The following is an 18,102-nucleotide window of genomic DNA, read 5'->3' as shown; positions in this document are numbered from 1 at the left end:
AAACAGCGCCCAGAGGATGGGACACAACCTGCGCTTTCCCTTGATTTTGGCAATTCCAGATGTTCCTAGGGCTGCAAGCTCAATCCTGTGACAGGGAAGGCCCCGCCCTAGACGAGTCCCCGCCGATTGGCCAGGCCGGTTCTAGGGGCGGAGCGCTCTTCTTGTATTGGAGGCGTCCGGGAAGCCCCCAGGAGACCGCGGTGGTGGCGGAGCTATGGGTCGCCGCGCGCAGGCTTCGTGGGTCTGCGCTGGCGGCTGCCAGGACGCCGCCGAGCCCTGGATGAACTCCCGCGCCCTGCGTGCGCCGCTCCTGCCTGTCTTTCTGTTTTTGCTGCTGCTGGCGGCTCCGGGCGCTCGAGCCGCCGGATACGAGGTGAGCCGGGCTCTCAGCGGAAATGTACAGTAGCCAGAGAAGCCCCGAGTACTGTCCCGAGATGTAGGTTACTTTGATCTGTAGGTGCCTAGTGAATAGCTGTTGATACAACACTGTGGCCCGAGAGGCTGTCTGCACGCGTCTGAGAACGGGGCTGCATCGGACAGCACGCCCGCCCTCGCTCTCTCGGGTTGTGTGTGCACTTAACTGTGGAGGGGCAGCGAGCGGGTGGGAAGCAGCTGGCTGACAGTGAGACTCTGGAGTTAGCCTGTCTGGAGTTCCAGTCTGGACTGCCCACTTCCTGGCTGCCTCCTTACGCAAGTCCCCTTCCCATTCTATGCTTCAGTGCCCTCGCCTGAAAACCAGGCGTGATATTTATTGCTCCATTTCCCACAGTGGCGCAAACATAGCTACTACTGTGAATATTTCCTCGGGGTGTGAATGAGGGCTGCCTTGTAGGGTTGTGCAAAGGGTGGGAGTTGTATCTGTGAGCAACTCTGTGTTCTACCCTGGAGGACCAGGCCTCCTGCATAGTCAGGATAAGGTAACAGCCTCTCTTCCTCTCTGAGCCACTCTGAGATCAGGATTTATCTTGTGCTTCCCACATCCCCCTTCCCTACTTCCCAGCCTACCACTTAACCCTGGAGTTATTGACAGGCTGTGTGTGTGTGTGTGTGTGTGTGTGTGTGTGTGTGTTTGCGGTCCCTGCGCAGACATGCCCAAGAGTGAAGCCAAACAAGCTCAATGTACACTTGGTGGCCCACACACATGACGACGTGGGCTGGCTCAAGACCGTGGACCAGTATTTCTATGGCAGTAAGTAGAGATTGGGGTTTGGCCCCTGTGACTCCCATGGCTCCTTTAATTCCCTCTGATACCTGGACTTTGTGGTGGGACAATTCATAGCCTTGGCTCCTGTGTCAAGGAATGTCCCTCTGACTCTGCTGGCCCTCCTTGGCCTGTGTATCCACAGTCCACAATGACATCCAGCACGCGGGTGTGCAGTACATCCTAGACTCGGTGATCTCCGCTCTCCAGGCGGATCCCAACCGTCGCTTCATCTATGTGGAAATTGCTTTCTTCTCTCGTTGGTGGCACCAACAGACAAATGCAACACAGGAAGTCGTGAGGAATCTGGTGCGTCAGGGTAAGCCTACCCCAGGGAAGTGAAAAGAGGAAGCTTAGCCCAATTTGTGCAAGCTGCAGGTCATGTGGTCTCACCAGCCTGGAATCCCTTAACTTGGAGAACTCTATTTTTCTTTTGGTCGTACTGGGGCATTCTACTACTGAGCTACATTCCCAGCCCTTTTTTAAAATCTTAAGGTAGGGTCTCCTTGAGTTGCCCAGGCTGGCTTGCAACTTTTGACCCTCCTGCCTTAGCCTCTGGAGTAGCTGGGATCATGGGCTGCTACCATGCCAGCCTAATTGGAGAATTCCTGGGCATCCTGCAAGGCCCCACCTCCAGTGGCTCTGAAAAGCCTGCCATGTCAGGTGGGGGTAGTACACATCTGTAATCCCAGCCACTTGGGAGGCTGAGGCAGGAGGATGGCAAGTTGGAGGCCAATCTCAGATACTTAGTGAGATCCTGTCTTAAAATTAAAAATAAAAAGGGCTAGGGATGTGGCTCAGTGGTAAAGTACCTCTGAGTTCAATCTCCAGAACCCTCCAAAAAATTTTTTAAAGGGGGGCTAGGGCTGGGTGGGGGAGGGAAGCCTGGCATGCAAGGGCCCTCTTTACCAAATCTGGCCCACTGGCCAGGAAGTGCCCCTTCTTTTCCTTCGAGGCTGGAGTGTGCAGGCAGGTCTTCCAATTCTAGGATCACCCACCCAGCCCCACACCTAACAGCTCCAGTCTTGACTCTCTTTGCACAGGGCGCCTGGAGTTCGTCAATGGTGGCTGGGTGATGAACGATGAGGCCACCACATACTACGGGGCCATTGTGGACCAGATGACACTTGGGCTGCGCTTTCTAAAAGATACTTTCGGCAATGACGGGCGTCCCCATGTGGCCTGGCACATCGACCCCTTTGGCCACTCTCGGGAACAGGCCTCCTTGTTCGCCCAGGTGCTGTACAGACCTCTCTTGGACCCCTCTCCACAGGCATCGTGTCCTCCGGAAGTGACTGAAGCCCCACTCTTTCCTTGTGATCTCAAGTGAACCAGAACTTGCCTGCTGGGACCTCCCTTACTCCCGCCCCTTGGGTGAACTTGATACTTTTTTTTTTCCTCTTTTTGGTGCTGGGGATTGAACCCAGGACCTCACACATGCTGGACAAGTGCTCTACCACTGAGTTATAGCCCTAAGCCCATCCTGGGTGAACTGGAATCTGGTGTCCCTTTATGGTTCTGGCCTTGCTTTAAGTTCAGTTTCATTACCTGTGTGCTGACCATCCATCCTCAGGCTGCAGGAAGAGGAAGGCCTCCTTTTGGCTTTGACAGAGCTGGGGAGGGGGAAGTGAGTCTGGCTTAGACCTGTCCCCTCCATTCTGCCTGTGGGTTTTTTGTTTGTTTGTTTGTTTGTTTTTTGTTGTTTGTTTTTAGAAAAAGGAAAAACAGAGCTGGGGATGTGGCTCAAGTGGTAGTGTGCTCGCCTATCATGCGTGAGGCACTGGGTTCGATTCTCAGCACCACATAAAAACAAAACAAAGATATTGTGTCCACCTACAACTAAAAAATAAATATTTGAAAAAAAAAGAAAAAGAAAAAAAGAAGTTTTACTGCAATATATTGTATTTTATATAGTTGTAGGTTGTCACGATACCTTTTTAAAATAATTTTCTAAAAATATTTATTTCTTTAGTTTTAGGTGGACACATTTATGTGGTGCTTAGAATCGAACCTAGTGCCTCACGCATCCTAGGCGAGCGCGCTACCACTTGAGCCATATCCCCAGCCCTAAAAAATTTTTTAATAAGTATTTTTTTAGTTGTAATTGACACAATACCTTTATTTTATTTATTTTTATGTGGTGCTGAGGATCAAATCCAGGGCCTTGCACGTGCTAGGCAAGCACTGTACCACTGAGCCACAACCCCAGCCTCACAATACCTTTATTTTAATTATTTTTTTATGTGGTGCCAGGGATCAGACCCAGTGCCTCACACATGCTAGGCAAACGCTCTACCACTGAGCCACAGCCCTGTTTTATTGCTTCAATAGCAAAGGAGAAACACTGGGGACTCCTATCCCAGAGGCTGTGATTCCACCCAACAGCAGGAACTAGGGGCTTTTTTTTGGGGGGGAGGAGCACTGGGGATTGAACTCAGGGGCACTCAACCACTGAGCCACACCCCCAGCCCTATTTTGAATTTTAGTTAGAGACAGGGTTTCACTGAGTTACTTAGTGCCTTGCCATTGCTGAGGCAATCCTCCTTTCTGAGCCTCCCAAGTACTGGGATTACAGGCATGTGCCACCGCACCCAGTGGAATGGGGGTCTTAAAGAGGTGATTCAAAGGCTGCATTTCTGTCTTTTCTGGTGGAACTGTAATTCACTTGTTAATTTGGGAGCTAGTCATTTCTGAGATCTTCTGGTACCATCCCAGGGTCTAGATGGCTTCATTCCTATAGTGGGTGTGTGCTCAGGTCATGAAGCCTGTGGTGTATTCTGACCCTTCCGGAGCTTGGAGATAAACCGGAGGCCTCCTTAGTTTCTGTTCCTCTTCCTTTGTACTTATGTCTTGACCAGTCCTTCTTCAGCAGAGCAGACCTTGTGGGTGAGAGGCTCTGCCTGCTTATTCACACCGTATCCTCTGCTCCACCTCCAGATGGGCTTCGATGGCTTCTTCTTGGGGCGCATTGATTATGAAGATAAACAGATCCGGGCTGAAAGAAGGGAGATGGAGCAGATGTGGAGGGGCAGCACCAGCCTGAAGCCTCCCACTGCTGACCTCTTCACTGGTGAGGAGGGGAAGTGGGGTCAGGGCCCTGCTCAGAAGGGCCCTGGGCCTGATTCAGTGATGTACAGTCTTAAAATCCCTAACCATTTGGAAACAAGCTGTCTGTATTTTCCTTTTGCAATGGGCCTTGCAAATTCTGAAGCCCATTCTGGGTGGCACATGGCAGGCTTGGACCCCAGGGCAGTTCTGGGGCACTGGGCACCCTCTGAGCTTGGTGTGGCCTACAGGTGTACTCCCCAACATGTACAACCCACCGGAAAAACTATGCTGGGATATGTTGTGTACTGACAGTCCTGTGGTAGAGGATCCCCGCAGCCCTGAATACAATGCCAAGAGCCTGGTCGATTACTTCCTGAAGCTGGCCACTAGCCAGGTAATCCAGAGGTCCCGAACCTGCATGACCAGCATGTACCATGCACTGAGCTTTTCCCTGGCTCAGGGGGATACCCATGGGTAAAAGGAGAAGATGCACTGAATGTTATTATTCCATTCACCATCACCATGTCCTTCCTCTTAGATTTATGTTCACCCTTCATTAGAAGCATGCAAGAGATAGCATCACAGTGCTGTGGGCCCAAGAGAACTGTTAGACAATCAGTGTCTCTTTATATCTATCCCTATGCTCCATGTACCACTTTTTTTTTTTTTGGGGGGGGGGGGAGGTACCAGGGATTGAACCCAGTGGTGCTTTACCATTGAGCCACATCCCCAGCCCTTTTCTCTATTTTATTTAGAGAAAGGGTCTCGCTGAGTTGCTTAGGGCCTTGCTAAATTGGTGAGGCTGGCTTTGAACTAGCAATCCTTCTGGCTCAGCCTCCTAAGCTGCTAGGATTATAGGAGTGCGCCACCCTGCCCAGCTATACCACGTATATTCTTGGCTTCATATATACCAAGGCACGGCTAGCCACAGGGGTTTCTAGGACATCCTGGCCTGAGGACTCCCCTCTTTCCTGCAGGGCCAGCAGTACCGCACCAACCACACCATTATGACCATGGGCTCAGACTTCCAGTATGAGAACGCCAACCTGTGGTTCAAGAACCTTGACAAGCTCATCCAGCTGGTCAATGCTCAGGTCAGTGTGGCCACCCTGTGGCAGCTGTGGACAGGCATGTATTAATCTGCTATCACTATAACAAGTGCCTGAAATAATCAATTATAAGAAGAAAAGGATTAGCCAGGCATGGTGGGACACACCTGTAATCCAAGTTACTCTGGAGGCTGGGTCAGAAGGATCACAAGTTCAAGGTCAGTCTGGCAACTTAGTGAGACCCTGTCTCAAAATGAAATAAAAAGGGCTGGGGCTGGGGATATGCTTGTCTAGAGTGTATGAGGCCCTGGGCTCAGTCCCTAGGAAAGAAGGAGAAGGGCTATTTTGCTATAATTTTGGAGGTTGCAGTCCACACTCAGTTGGCTCGGTTGCTTTTGGGCCTGCGGTCAGGCAGCACATCATGCAGGAGCAAGTGACAGAGTGAAGCTACTCACCTCATGGCCAGGGAGTGAGACAGAGTAAGAGGAAGGAGCTGGGGTCCCACTGATCCCTTCGAGGGTATACCCGAGTGACCTCAAGACCTCCCATGGGTTCCACCTCTTCAAGTTTTCATCATCTCCCACAGCACCATGCTGGAAACCAGGCCCTGAACACATGCGCTTGGGGGACATTGCAGATCCAAACTGTAGCCACGTGCGTGCTTGTATCCCTTTGGCTTAGCTCATGTTTATAGAGTGTTCTTATTTTTCAGTTGCTACTGAAAGAAATTACCACAAGCTGAGCTGCTCCAAACATACATGGACATGCAGTCCTTGGGCCAGAGTCTGGCAGCAGCCCCAAGAATGGAGGTCTTGGCAGAGTTTAGGAGAAAGGTGTTGCTCCTTCTAGAGGCTTCCTCCATTCCTTGCTCATGCTGCTGCCTCCTCCTCCAAAGCCACACGGCTTGCCTCCGCTCTGCTCCACACCGCGTCTCTCTCACTGTCGCCTCTTCTGCATCCCTCTTCCAGGTTCCCTCCTTCCTTCTTCTTTTTTTTTTTAACCAGGAATTGAACCCAGGGGCACATAACCACTGAGCCACATCCCCAGAACACACCCGCCCCCCACTTTTTTTTTTTTTTTAATTTTAGACACAGGGTCTCGCTGAGCTGCTTAGGGCCTTGTTAAGTTGGTGAGGCTGACTTTGAACTCCCAATCCTCCTGCCTCAGCCTCCTGAACTGCTGGGGTGCCACCAGGCCTGGCTTCCATCTTCCTTTAAAAAACTATATTTATATATAATTTATAAATACATATTTACGTATTTTTATTATATTTATTTTTATATATTTATTATATTTTTATTTAGACACTGTAGATGGACAGAATGCCTTTATTTATTTTTATGTGGTCCTGAGGATTGAACCCAGTGCCTCACACGTGCTAAGCAAGAGCTCTACCACTAAGCTATCCCTTTCCTCTTCCAGTCTTAAAGATCCTTGTGATTATGTTGGGCCTCCCAGCTAATCCAGGATAATCTGTTAAGGTCATCTGGTTAACACCCTTAATTCCATCAGTAACCCTTATTCCCCTTTGCTAAATCACCCATGATAGTCACAGGTTCTAGGATCAGGATGTAGACATCTTTGGGTTGCCATTATTCTGGCCAACACAGATATATTGATGTGTCCCTGTAAGTGGCCAGTGCTGTGTGCACAAGCAATCATTCTTTCCCATCAGCAGATAAATTTGTCTCCTTTCTTCTGAGAAGCCCCTTCCCATCAATCCTGTTCTCACCACTTGGGTAGTTACTGCATTGTTATCTCCTAGTCACCCCTGCACTATTGTTTCACCAAAACAGCTCTCAGGAATCATTGAGGGTCTTCCAGAAGACATATATCAGCCCTCCCCATGCTCCTGGTTCCCACAGAGCCTACACTACCTTGACCACTTCCTCCGGCAAATACCATGTCCCTGGGCTGCCATGAGGTCATGCTCTTTTACCACTGACTGCTCCTCTGCTGACTTCACTTTACAAACTCTGGATATGAAGTTCCTGGGTTCAAACCTGGTTTTGCCATTTGCTGTTCTGTAACTTTGAGAAATATACTTAAATAATCAGTACCCTTGTTTTCTCATTATGTCCTATGAAATGGACCTAGGTGGCCCTCATTTCATCAGGGTGCTAACGAGAGTTTAATGAATTCATTTGCACTAATCAGTGTATCAGTGCCTGGCACAGAAAGCATCTTAGTGGATGCTGATGATTCAGAGTGCTGGAGATGGGACCAGGGCTTCCGGCATGCTAGGCAAGCTCTACTATCGAGCTACACTGCATCCCTAGCTGTTTATTATTATCTTTCTAACTGAAAACCTTCTGTTCCTCCTTTAAGACACAGCTGAAATATCCAAAAAGCCCTCGCCACATTTCAGTTACAGCCTTTCCTCTTTGTGCTTAAAGCAGCTCCCATTAACACCTGTGATGCCACATCCAGGTGGATCGTAGCCAAGTAGCCATCTCCATTCAACATCTCTCCTTTACTTGCTGTGAATTCCATAATGGTGGAGTCTGGCTTCTCTGATTTTAGATTGAGCCTGCAGATCTGAGCATATTGAAGAACTGGGTGATTATCTGCTGAGTGAAAAATAGTATATGTGCCAGGTGCAGTGGCACACACCTGTAATCCCAGCTGCTTTGCAGGCTGAAGCAAGAGGATGGCAAATTCAAAGCCAGCCTCAGCAACTTAGTGAGACCCTAAATGATTTAGCAAGAACCTATCTCAAAAAATAAAAAGTGTTGGGAATGTGGCTCAGTCATTAAACACCCCTGGGTTTCATTCCTGGGACAAAAAAAAAAAAAAAAAAAACCCAGTATGCATAGGTGTGTCTACATTCTACATGTAAGCACATGCAGTTCATGGTTCCATGTCCATAGGTTTAACTACTTTAATATTTGGGGAAAAACTTGCATCTGTATTGAACATGTACATTTTCTTTTCAGTTCCCCCAAACAATACAATATAACAATTATACACAACAGAGCATTTACATTGTATCATGCATTACAAATCATCTAGAGGGGATTTAAAGTATAGGTGAGAATGTACATAGTTTATATGCAAGTACTATACAATTTTATATAAAGGTCTTTAGCATCCAAGGAATTGGTATCCAGGGGGAGGGTCCTGGAACCAGTTCCACCAGTTTCTGGAGGAAACCAGGAGAGGCCTATATGTCTATGTGTGCACGATTAAACAATGCATTTCCATGTAAGTCCCTTCATTCACTCAAATGCTGACTGAGCACCTACTGTGAATACTGGGAACACAGCATGAGCAGAGCAACCATCCTTTTCCTCAACTGGCAGAGGTGGCATGGCACACCTGTTGCCCCAGCTGCTTGGGAAGCTGAGGTGGGGAAGTTTATTAAGATTTCAGGTTTATTCTTGTCAACATTCCTGAAACTCAGGAAAGGTTAATATTAGGCCTCAACCCAACTTTCTTTTTTCTCGTGGAGCTGAGGATTGAACCTAGGACCTTGTGCAAGTGAAGCAAGCACTCTACTAACTGAGCTATATCCCCAGCCCCTCAACCCAAATTTGTTTTCGAACTTGACCATTGGTTTGTACGCACAACGTGTATTCAGAGGACAAAATCTACTGGATGCATGAATGTGCACACCTTGGGCCCCCTGGAAGATGCGGACTTCCAAGGGCTCACACATGCCTTCCCCAGCAGCAGGCAAACGGGAGCGGGATCCATGTTCTCTACTCCACCCCGGCTTGTTACCTCTGGGAACTGCACAAGGCCAACCTCACCTGGTATTGAGTGGGACTGGGGAGCTTGCGGGGCGAGGCCGGGTTGTTGGCATGTTCCGCGGGTTTTGACGCTGACTCAATTGCTCTTCCCTCCCAGGTCGGTGAAAAAGGACGACTTCTTCCCTTATGCTGACGGCCCGCACATGTTCTGGACTGGCTTTTATACCAGCAGGCCGGCCCTCAAACGCTTCGAGCGCCTCAGTTACAAATTCCTGCAGGTGAATGGGTGCTGGGCTCCATGGGGCAAAACTCAGGGAGGCCCAGGGCCCCAACACACCCCTTTCTCCCCAGGTGTGCAACCAGCTGGAGGCGCTGGCGGGTCCTGCGGCCAGCCAAGGACCCTATGGCTCGGGAAACTGTGCGCCTCTGAGTAGGTGTCGGGCCGACGAGGGGAGGGGCTCCCACCACCTCAGAAACCACCTCAGGCTACCTCCTAAACCTGCCCTGACCCGCCCTTTCGCTTCCCCTTGGGGAAGGGGCCGGATTCCGCGGAGACCCCACCCATTTACCGTCTATACGCAGATGAGGCGATGGCGGTGCTCCAGCACCACGACGCAGTCACCGGCACCGCTAGGCAACTCGTGGCGGACGATTATGCGCGGCAGCTGTCAGAAGGCTGGGGTCCCAGCGAGGTGCGTGGGGCGGGGCCTTGGAGAATGGGTGGAGCCGAGAGGAGTTCATTGGTCAGATCTTGAGGAGGCGGGGCCTCGGCGCGAGGGGCGGAGACAGGCAGGGGAGATCCGGGTGAGGCTGGTCCGGAGATGACCGAGTCCTTGCGCCCTTCCTTAGGTTCTCCTGAGCAACGCGTTGGCGCGGCTCAGCGGCTCCAAGAAGACCTTCACGTTCTGCCGCGACCTCAACATCAGCATCTGCCCGCTCAGCCAGAAGTCAGCGAGTGTGAGCCCGGCAGGAGGGGCAGGGCTGGGAAGCGGTCCCGTGGGTGGGACCCTAGCACGTGAAATCCAACAGATGGGCGAAGAAAAGGCGGGTGTTGGGCTGAGGCGCTCCTTAAGGTGTGGTTGCGTAGTTTTTTTGTTTTGTTTTTTTTTTGTTGTTGTTGTTGTTGTTGTTTTTGTCTGTTGGAGGACCGTCCTTGGGTGAGATTGCTTGGTTTCCAGTGAAGCTAGGACAGGACAGGGACTATGGCACCACAAGGGGGTGAAAGACCATGAAAGACCATGCATGGCCTCACTGGTAGATGAATTTGGAGAAAGCCTGCTGTGATCCATTTCCTCTCTGACCCTTTCCCCCTAGTTCCAGGTCATCCTTTATAACCCCCTGGGGCGGAAGGTGGATCATATGGTGCGGCTGCCAGTCAGCAAGAGCAGTTTCCACGTGAAGGATCCCAGTGGCCAGACTGTGCCCAATAGTGTGAGCTCATTTAATGGGTGTTAACCCCTCGGTCCTTGCAGTCTTCTCATGGACACTCCCCATGAGCCTCTCTTCCTCTTCTGCATATCTTCCCCCTCTGTCCCTTAATATTGTCCCCCACCCCTTGAAAACAACTCCCTCCCATAAGGGCTTCCCCTTTTTAGTATCCACCCAGGAAATTTTCTTCCTGTTCACAGATAGCCCTTTTATCCCAGAAGCTCTCTCCCTTGAGCCTATTTCTCACCTAGACTCTTCTCCCCACCTTCAGGATCTCTTCCCCTATTTCCTCCCTCATTTCTCCAAGACCCCCACAGTCTTCACCCTCCTAGTGGATTCTTTTTTCCTCCTTGGGAATCTTTGCAATGCCCCCACCTCCATGCTGGGGATGGACCCCAAGATGGCATGCATGTTAAGCACAGCTCTAACACTGAGCCATACCCCAACCTTTGCAACTTTTTTGGGGGAATATGACACCCTACTCTCCCAATACCTAGATTTCTTCTCCCCATCCCAGAACTATTTCCTTTCCTTGCGTTTGATGCCTCCCGTATGATTGACTCTCTAGGTGTATTTACAGCTCTTCACTCAGTCTCCCTCCTCCCTTACCCAGGTGGTGGTGGTTCCCAGTGCTGAGCCTCAGGAGCACTACCCAGAGCTGGTTTTCTCTGCATCAGTGCCTGCCTTGGGCTTCAGCATCTACTCAGTAACCAAGATTTCTCACCGGAAGCCCTTGATCCCTCTTCCAAATTCTATTTCCTGGAAGTTCAGGTCCCGGTTCCGTGTCTTAGCAATTGAAAATGAGGTGAGACCCTGTTTGAATTCCTTTCACTGCCCCTGTGACAAATTGAAATGTCATGGTGAACTGCTGGGTGAGCGTCCTTTATTTAGCATCACCACTCCTGGTTGTGTCCTTGAGTGAGTAACATCCATCGGGGCCTCAATGTCCTCTTGTGGAGCTATTGTGAGGATCCAGTGGGATTGTGGGTGGTATTTGTTAGGTATTTCACAACTGATGGTCGATGGGGGCTTGCAATTTTAGAGGAGGGGTGGCAAAGAAGGTGACATTTAAATTGAGACCTAGGCTGGAGTTGTAGCTTGGGGTAGAATTCTTGCCTAGCATGCACTGTACTCTGGCTTCAGTCCCCAGCACTGAAAATAAGTAAACACCTGAGGAAGGGAGTCATGTGGCTATCTGGGGGAAGAGGAATTCAGGCAGGCAGAAGAACATAGCAGACACAAAGCCCTCAGATTGTGAGGGCCTTAAGAATGGAGAGGAAGAGTTTGGCTCTTACTCTGAAGGGGCCATGGGCAGGACAAGGCTGCCTTAAGACTGTCATGAGGGGCTGGGGAGCTAGCTCAGTTGGTAGAGTGCTTGCCTCGCATGCACAAGGTCTTGGGTTCAATCCCCAGTACCACACACACACACACACACACACACACACACACACACACACACTGTCATGAGTGGCCAGTCAGGAGTGCAGATGCCTGTAATCCTACTTGCTCAAAAGGCTGAGGCAAGAGGATCAAAAGTTCAAGTCCAGGCTGAGCAATTTAGCAAAAACCTATCTCAAAACAAAAAAATGACTTGGGGCTGGGCGTGGCACATGTCTGTAATCCTAGCAGCTCAGGAGATGAGACAGGAGGGTCACAAGTTCAAAGCCAGCTTCAGCAATTTGGCAAGGCCCTAAGCAATTTAGTGAGACCATTTCTCCAAATAAAATGCAAAAACAGGGTGGGATGTGGCTCAGTAGTTAAGCACCCCTGGGTTCAATCCCTGGTACCAAATAAATAAATGACTTGGGATGTGGCTCAGTGGTACAGTAGTTGCCTAGCATGTGCAAAAGCCTGGGTACAATCATCAGTACTTGGGGGAAAAAAACCTATTTTATGATGATGTTGCTATAAAAGATAAATACACTCTAGGCAACTCTCATTACGATACGTTTATTATTATTCTATCCACGTTTTCTTCTGCTCCTAAAAGAAATGGAAACATTTCTGTGGGCCCCTAAGTGTCTCATGGGTCTTGGCATGGTGGCTCTGTGTTAGATATACACTTGGGCCCTTGTCTGGAGCAGATGAGGGCTATTATTAGATTTAGGGTTCCACAGGTACCTCTAGCTATGCAAGCATGAACAGATTATGGGAATGAACATAGAAGAAAGGGGACCTCTAGAGGCCAGCTGCAGTAGTCCTGAGAGGCCTCGGAGTGGGGAACGGCTTGATTGAGAGCAAGATTGATGGGAAGAGCTAGTAGGGTTTGCCAAGAGGGTCAAGTGCAAAGTGGGTGGAAGTCAAGATGACTCCAGGTTTTGTCCTGAGCCCTGGGATAGATGGAGCTGCCATTGTTGAAGTGACGGTCACCCTCTGTCCACCCTTTACTGCCTAGTACATTCGGGCCACATTCAACCCTGACACAGGGTTCTTGACAGAGATCAGGAACAAGGACAAGAATCTCCTGTTACCTGTGAACCAATCCTTCTTCTGGTGAGAGAGGATCATCAGGGCTGAGTGGGGGTGTAGAGCAGAGGCCCTTTATGTGACTCTCACTTGCTTTGGTCCCAGGTATGGTGCCAGTTCAGGTGATCTGGAAAGCTGGCAGACCTCTGGGGCCTACATCTTCAGACCTGAAGGACGGAAACCATATCCTGTGAGCCACTATGCTCAGATCCGCCTGGTGAAGGTCATGAAAAAGGAGTGGGAAGCTGGGGATTGGGGTGGGGGGTGTGGAACCTGAGAGGGTGATGTGCCAAGTGTAGGATGAGGGTGGGGGGAGGATTTGCATCTCCTTTAGATGGGGGCTAAGACCTGAGGGTGCTTCTGTAGGGCTGATATTTATGGCTGCTTCTACAATTCTCTCCCAAAACGTTCACATCTACCGTGGGAGGCAGGATTATACTTAGCTTTGGAAACTGGAGGTGAATAGGGAGAGTTAAGAGCAGGTGCAAGAGTCACCAAGGTCTGTGGTATAAGTTTATATCTTGGGGCTGGGGATGTAGCTCAGTGGTAGAGTGCTTGCTTTGCATGTACAAGGACCTAGGTCTGATCCCCAGCACCACAAAATAAAAATGTTTATATCTGGAGTGGATATTTGAGAATCCACACTTGTGCTGGGCACGGTGCTGCACACCTGTAATCCCAGGGACTTGGGAGGCTGAGACAGGAAGATCAAAAGTTCAAAGCGAGGCCCTAAGCAATTTAGAAAGACCCTGTCTCAAAGTAAAAAAGAGAATTCACATTATATAGTGCTCTCACTTAGGGTGGACATCTGAGATTGTGTCTGGCTGAGAACAGTGGTTTCCTAAGACATTTCACTGATGTTTTCTCTTAGGGAAAGATAATGGCAAGGTTCATCTTTTACATGAATTCCCCTTGAGGTTAACATTGGCATTCCTGTGTCATGTATTGAGACACAAGTTGGACTGTTTCAAAAGAGTTACTCCAATTAACTGTATCTACAAGATAGAAGTTCTTTCCTTCTAACAGAAAGTTTGGCTGGGCCATCTAGGGAAGGGGGGACGGTTCCAGAGTCACCTGCCTGTCTTATTGCTCTAACATTCTTAGTGTTCAGCTTCCACCTCAGATCGAAGATGGCTGCTCAAGATCTAGCCATGGCATCTGCATTTGAGCCAGTGGGAAAGAGAAAGGGGCAAGGAGCATTGTTCATATAGCTTTGATCATTTTCCATGGGGCAGACCATGATCATGTAGCTACAGACAGTCTCACAGAAGACTCAACAGACAGTCTGTATTTCAGACAGCCACATGCCAAATTAGAATCCTGTTCTAAGGAGGAAAGACAGGGTAATGGTAGGCAACAAGCATGTATGCCACACTCCAGAATTAGGTGGCAGTGACTGAGGGAAAGTGTGGGTGTTACACCTAGACAGGAGAGAGGTGTGTGGGAATCCCAGCCCCAGGCAGCCAGATGTTTGAGGACTCACCTCTGCCTGGTATGGGCTGACGTCTGTCCTGCGCACCGTGTGCCTACAGACACCTTTGGTGCAGGAGCTACACCAGAATTTTTCAGCCTGGTGTTCCCAGGTGGTTCGCCTGTACCAGGGACAGCGTCACCTGGAGCTGGAATGGACAGTGGGGCCGATACCTGTGGGGTAAGTGGCACAGGCTGGCATCCTGGCGGGGGAGCAAGAGCAAAGTGGAATTTAGGCCAGGCCCCCAACCTCGCCATCCCTTTGGGCACAGTGAAGGCTGGGGAAAGGAGGTCATCAGTCGCTTTGACACACCGCTGAAGACAAATGGGCTCTTCTACACAGACAGCAATGGCCGGGAGATACTGCAGAGAAAGTAAGGGGGCTGAGGTGTGTGGGGGCCCACTGGCAGGGGGGGTCATTTGCCTGTGGGAGGGAGGGGATGAAGGGGGAGTGAGGAGCAGGGGAGCCAGACTCCAAGCTTGACCAAGTCACATCCCACCCCAGGCGGGATTATCGGCCCACCTGGGAACTGGACCTGTGGGAGCCTGTGGCGGGAAACTACTATCCTGTCAACACTCGGATTTACATCAAGGTACCCCTCCCCTCCCTGCAGTGTGGGAACGACCCCTCATTCCCAGTGTCTCCCATATACCTGGGGGCGGGGGAGGGGGCTGGTACAGCACGACCCCTCATTCTCACCCTGCCCCCCAGGATAGGAATATGCAGCTGACAGTGCTCACTGACCGCTCCCAGGGGGGCAGCAGCTTGGGAAATGGTTCACTGGAGCTCATGGTGAGTTGGGTCCCAGCCCCATCTAAGCCAGGCTCCTCCCTGGACCACCATGGCCTTTTCTGTCCCAGGTCTCTGCTGTGTCCTCCACTAAGCTGAGAACTCTATTTCTTTTTTAATTTTTTTTTTTTTTTTAGTTGTAGTTGGACACAATACCTTTATTTTTTATTTATTTTTATGTGGTGCTGAGGATCCAACCCAGCGCCTCGAACGTGCTGGGCCAGTGGTCTACCGCTCAGCCCCAGCCCCAGCCCTGAGAACTCTGTGTGCGACTTTTCCTCCAGTCCCTAAGGAGCCCTCCCCCACACCCAACACCCCCCACCAACCCCATCCCCACCCCACCCTCCACCCTCCCCCGCCCCGCCAGACCCTGACCTGCCCTATTTAGGCCTCCCTATCATTCCGGTCCCCTTACCAGACCCTGACCATCGTTACCCATTTCTCCCCCCTCCTTTTTTTTTTTTGTCTTGAAATTCCTGAGCCCTTTACCCCATTTCTGGCCCAGAGATGCCTGGTAGACCGCACCCTTTCCTGGCCACTCTCCCCGCCAGGTGCACCGAAGGCTGGTGAAAGATGACGGTCGTGGGTTACAGGAGCCACTGACAGAGAACGGGTCCGGACTGGTGGCACGAGGGCGCCACCTCGTGCTGCTGGACAGGGTGGGTGAGGCGGCCGCTGGGCACCGGCTGCTGGCGGAGAAAGAGGTCCTAGCTCCGCAGGTGGTGTTAGCCCCAGATGGCGGAGCCCTCTACCACCCCCAGGCCACCCCACGCATGCAGGTGAGGGGCGGCACGCAGGTGAGGGGCGGCGGGAAGGGCAGAAAGGACAGGAATACAACCTGTGGGGAGTGGAGTAGGGTACAGGTTTTCCTGGGCAAAGCCTGGTCCCCATTAGCCCTGGGGAGGCTCAGCCCCTGCCGCCCCGCCCCCATCCCAGTGCCAGCCCAGTACCCAGCCAACCCTACCCGGGAGAGAACTACCTCACGCCCCTTCACTGCCTCCTCACCTTGATCCTACCTGGACTCCCTTGAGCCCCGCCTTCCCGCCTGCTCACCTCCCCAGCCTCTGTCCCTCTAAGCCAGTCTCCATGGCTTGCGCAGCTCCCCAACGATGTCCAGCCTTGGCCTTGATCACTTCTGCCTCCTCTGGGCTTGGATCTGCATGGCCACCCAGCTACCCGAAAACCTGGGCCCACCCCATTCCCTCTTTGGCTCAGCTCTTAGCCTTCACAAACCTGCAGTTTCCTTTTGGTTGAGCCCCTCCCCTCTGGTTAAGCCCCGCCCCTCTCGGTCCAAGACCCTTCCCTCCCAGACTCAGCCCGCCCCGCTACCGCAGTTCTCCGGACTGCGCCGAGAGCTGCCGCCCTCAGTGCACCTGCTCACGCTGGCCCGCTGGGGCCTCAACAAGCTGCTGCTGCGCTTTGAACATCAGTTCACAGTGTGGGAGGATTCAGGCCGCAACCTGAGCGCCCCTGTGACCTTGGACTTGCGGGTAAGGAGGGCAGAGGTGGGAAGGAGAGAGGAAAGCGAGACACGCAGAGGCAGAACTCGGCTTTGCCCAGCATTCAGCATGTCCTACCCACTCCCCGCAGGATCTGTTCTCCAGCTTCACCATTACCCACGTGCAGGAGACCACGCTGGCGGCCAACCAGCCCCGTGCCAGTGCCTCGAGGCTCCAGTGGACACTAAAGGATGGTGAGGACCTGCTTTGGGTCCTGCCTGGGGTCAGCAGCTGGGGTGGTGCGTGAGATGTGGGAATGTTGGCCAGGACCTACTACGGAGCCTGAGGGCCTGGGACAGCACCAGAGGCAGGCTAGGTCTTAAGGATCACAATTGGGTCCCACAAACTAGCAATGTGACTTGAAGTTTGGAGGTGTTTAGTCACAAGAACAAGATGAGAGTCTCCATCAGTGTCTAGGTCTGGAAGGGTCAGCTTAAGCATTCGAGGACCTCAGGCTGGCATTCCAGCAGAGGAAAATGGTTCAAGGGTCAGGGCATGGAGTCTTGGGGACAGACTTGGGGGTGGCTATGCCCAGGGGAGGGGACACAGGGTGAGACAGAGGACATCTGGACCCCTTACAACTCCTTCCCCGCTCCTCCACAGGTCCCACTCCCCACCCTGCACCATTCACACTGGACCCATCCTCCATCACCCTACAGCCCATGGAAATCCGCACCTTTGTGGCCTTAGTCCAATGGAAGGGCGGCTGGACCCTCTAGGAGGGCCCCTTCAGTACCTGAACCCCAGCTCTGGGGGAGGGGGCAGACTCCCTTCTCATTCTGCTGCTGCCGCCTACAACTGCCATTAAAATGCCACTACTGCCTAGTACAGTGGTGCACGCCTGTAATCCCAGTAGCTCAGGAGTCTGAGTCAGGAGGATGGCAAGTTCAAATCTAGCCTCAGCAACTTGGCAAGGCCCTAAGCAACTTAGTGACACCCTGTTTTAAAATAAAACGTTTGTTTTTAAAAAAATGGGCAAGGGATGTGGCTCAGTGATTAAGCACCCCTGGGTTCAATCTGATACAACATAATAAATTAAAATATGCCATTATTAAGATTTTTTAATGTATTTATTAGACATCTGTATAATTTTTAATGGACTATATGCTCATATATTTTGTCCATTTTTAAAATGGGTTATTAGTTTTTTGAGTTATAATAACAGCTCTTTATTATTCTACAAACAAGTCCTTTGTCAGACATGGAACTTAGAAATATGTTTTCCCAAACTGTAACTTGCTTTTTCACTTGGTTAGCATTATCTTTTATTGTTGGTGGGGTTCTTTGGGTTTTTGCCATTACTAAGATTTAAGAGGGTTGTCTTATGTTTGTGTTGCTTTATTTGGGGGAAGGGGCAGAGAATGCATGACCCAGAATGATGAGCAAATCCTAGCTCAGCCCTGAACTGAGGTGGAGGTCATTTACCTGTCTGACTCCCCATACTGGACTCTACTGTTCT

The 18,102-nt window shown here is 51.0% G+C and overlaps 1 protein-coding gene across 1 annotated transcript; it reads left to right on the top strand.

The window, feature by feature from the left end:
* Nucleotides 1-156: 156 nt before the first annotated feature.
* On the top strand, nt 157-17,694 carry LOC308644040 (lysosomal alpha-mannosidase-like). Its single transcript, XM_081284721.1, has 24 exons — nt 157-373; nt 1,087-1,189; nt 1,347-1,520; nt 2,245-2,438; nt 4,139-4,271; nt 4,498-4,643; nt 5,227-5,343; nt 8,971-9,053; nt 9,148-9,268; nt 9,342-9,420; nt 9,573-9,682; nt 9,840-9,947; nt 10,305-10,421; nt 11,032-11,223; nt 12,814-12,911; nt 12,990-13,107; nt 14,417-14,535; nt 14,627-14,728; nt 14,860-14,947; nt 15,067-15,147; nt 15,696-15,923; nt 16,479-16,634; nt 16,735-16,837; nt 17,247-17,694. The coding sequence occupies exons 1-24, from the start codon at nt 215-217 to the stop codon at nt 17,360-17,362; spliced, it is 3,045 nt and encodes a 1,014-aa protein (XP_081140847.1). The 5' UTR covers nt 157-214; the 3' UTR covers nt 17,363-17,694.
* Nucleotides 17,695-18,102: the final 408 nt, after the last annotated feature.

Source organism: Spermophilus citellus (assembly GCF_964194105.1).
Source record: "Spermophilus citellus genome assembly, chromosome: 3".
Classification (NCBI taxonomy): domain Eukaryota; kingdom Metazoa; phylum Chordata; class Mammalia; order Rodentia; family Sciuridae; genus Spermophilus; species Spermophilus citellus.
The sequence above is the reverse complement of the archived record's forward strand: the minus strand, read 5'-3'. Positions and strand labels throughout refer to the sequence as shown.

Coding starts and splice junctions, on each gene's coding strand:
- LOC308644040 (XM_081284721.1), top strand. CDS start 215: ATGGGTCGCCGCGCGCAGGCTTCGTGGGTCTGCGCTGGCGGCTGCCAG. Junction 9,054..9,147: donor CACAAGGCCAACCTCACCTG/GTATTGAGTGGG, acceptor CTTCCCTCCCAG/GTCGGTGAAAAAGGACGACT. Junction 9,421..9,572: donor GGGAAACTGTGCGCCTCTGA/GTAGGTGTCGGG, acceptor GTCTATACGCAG/ATGAGGCGATGGCGGTGCTC.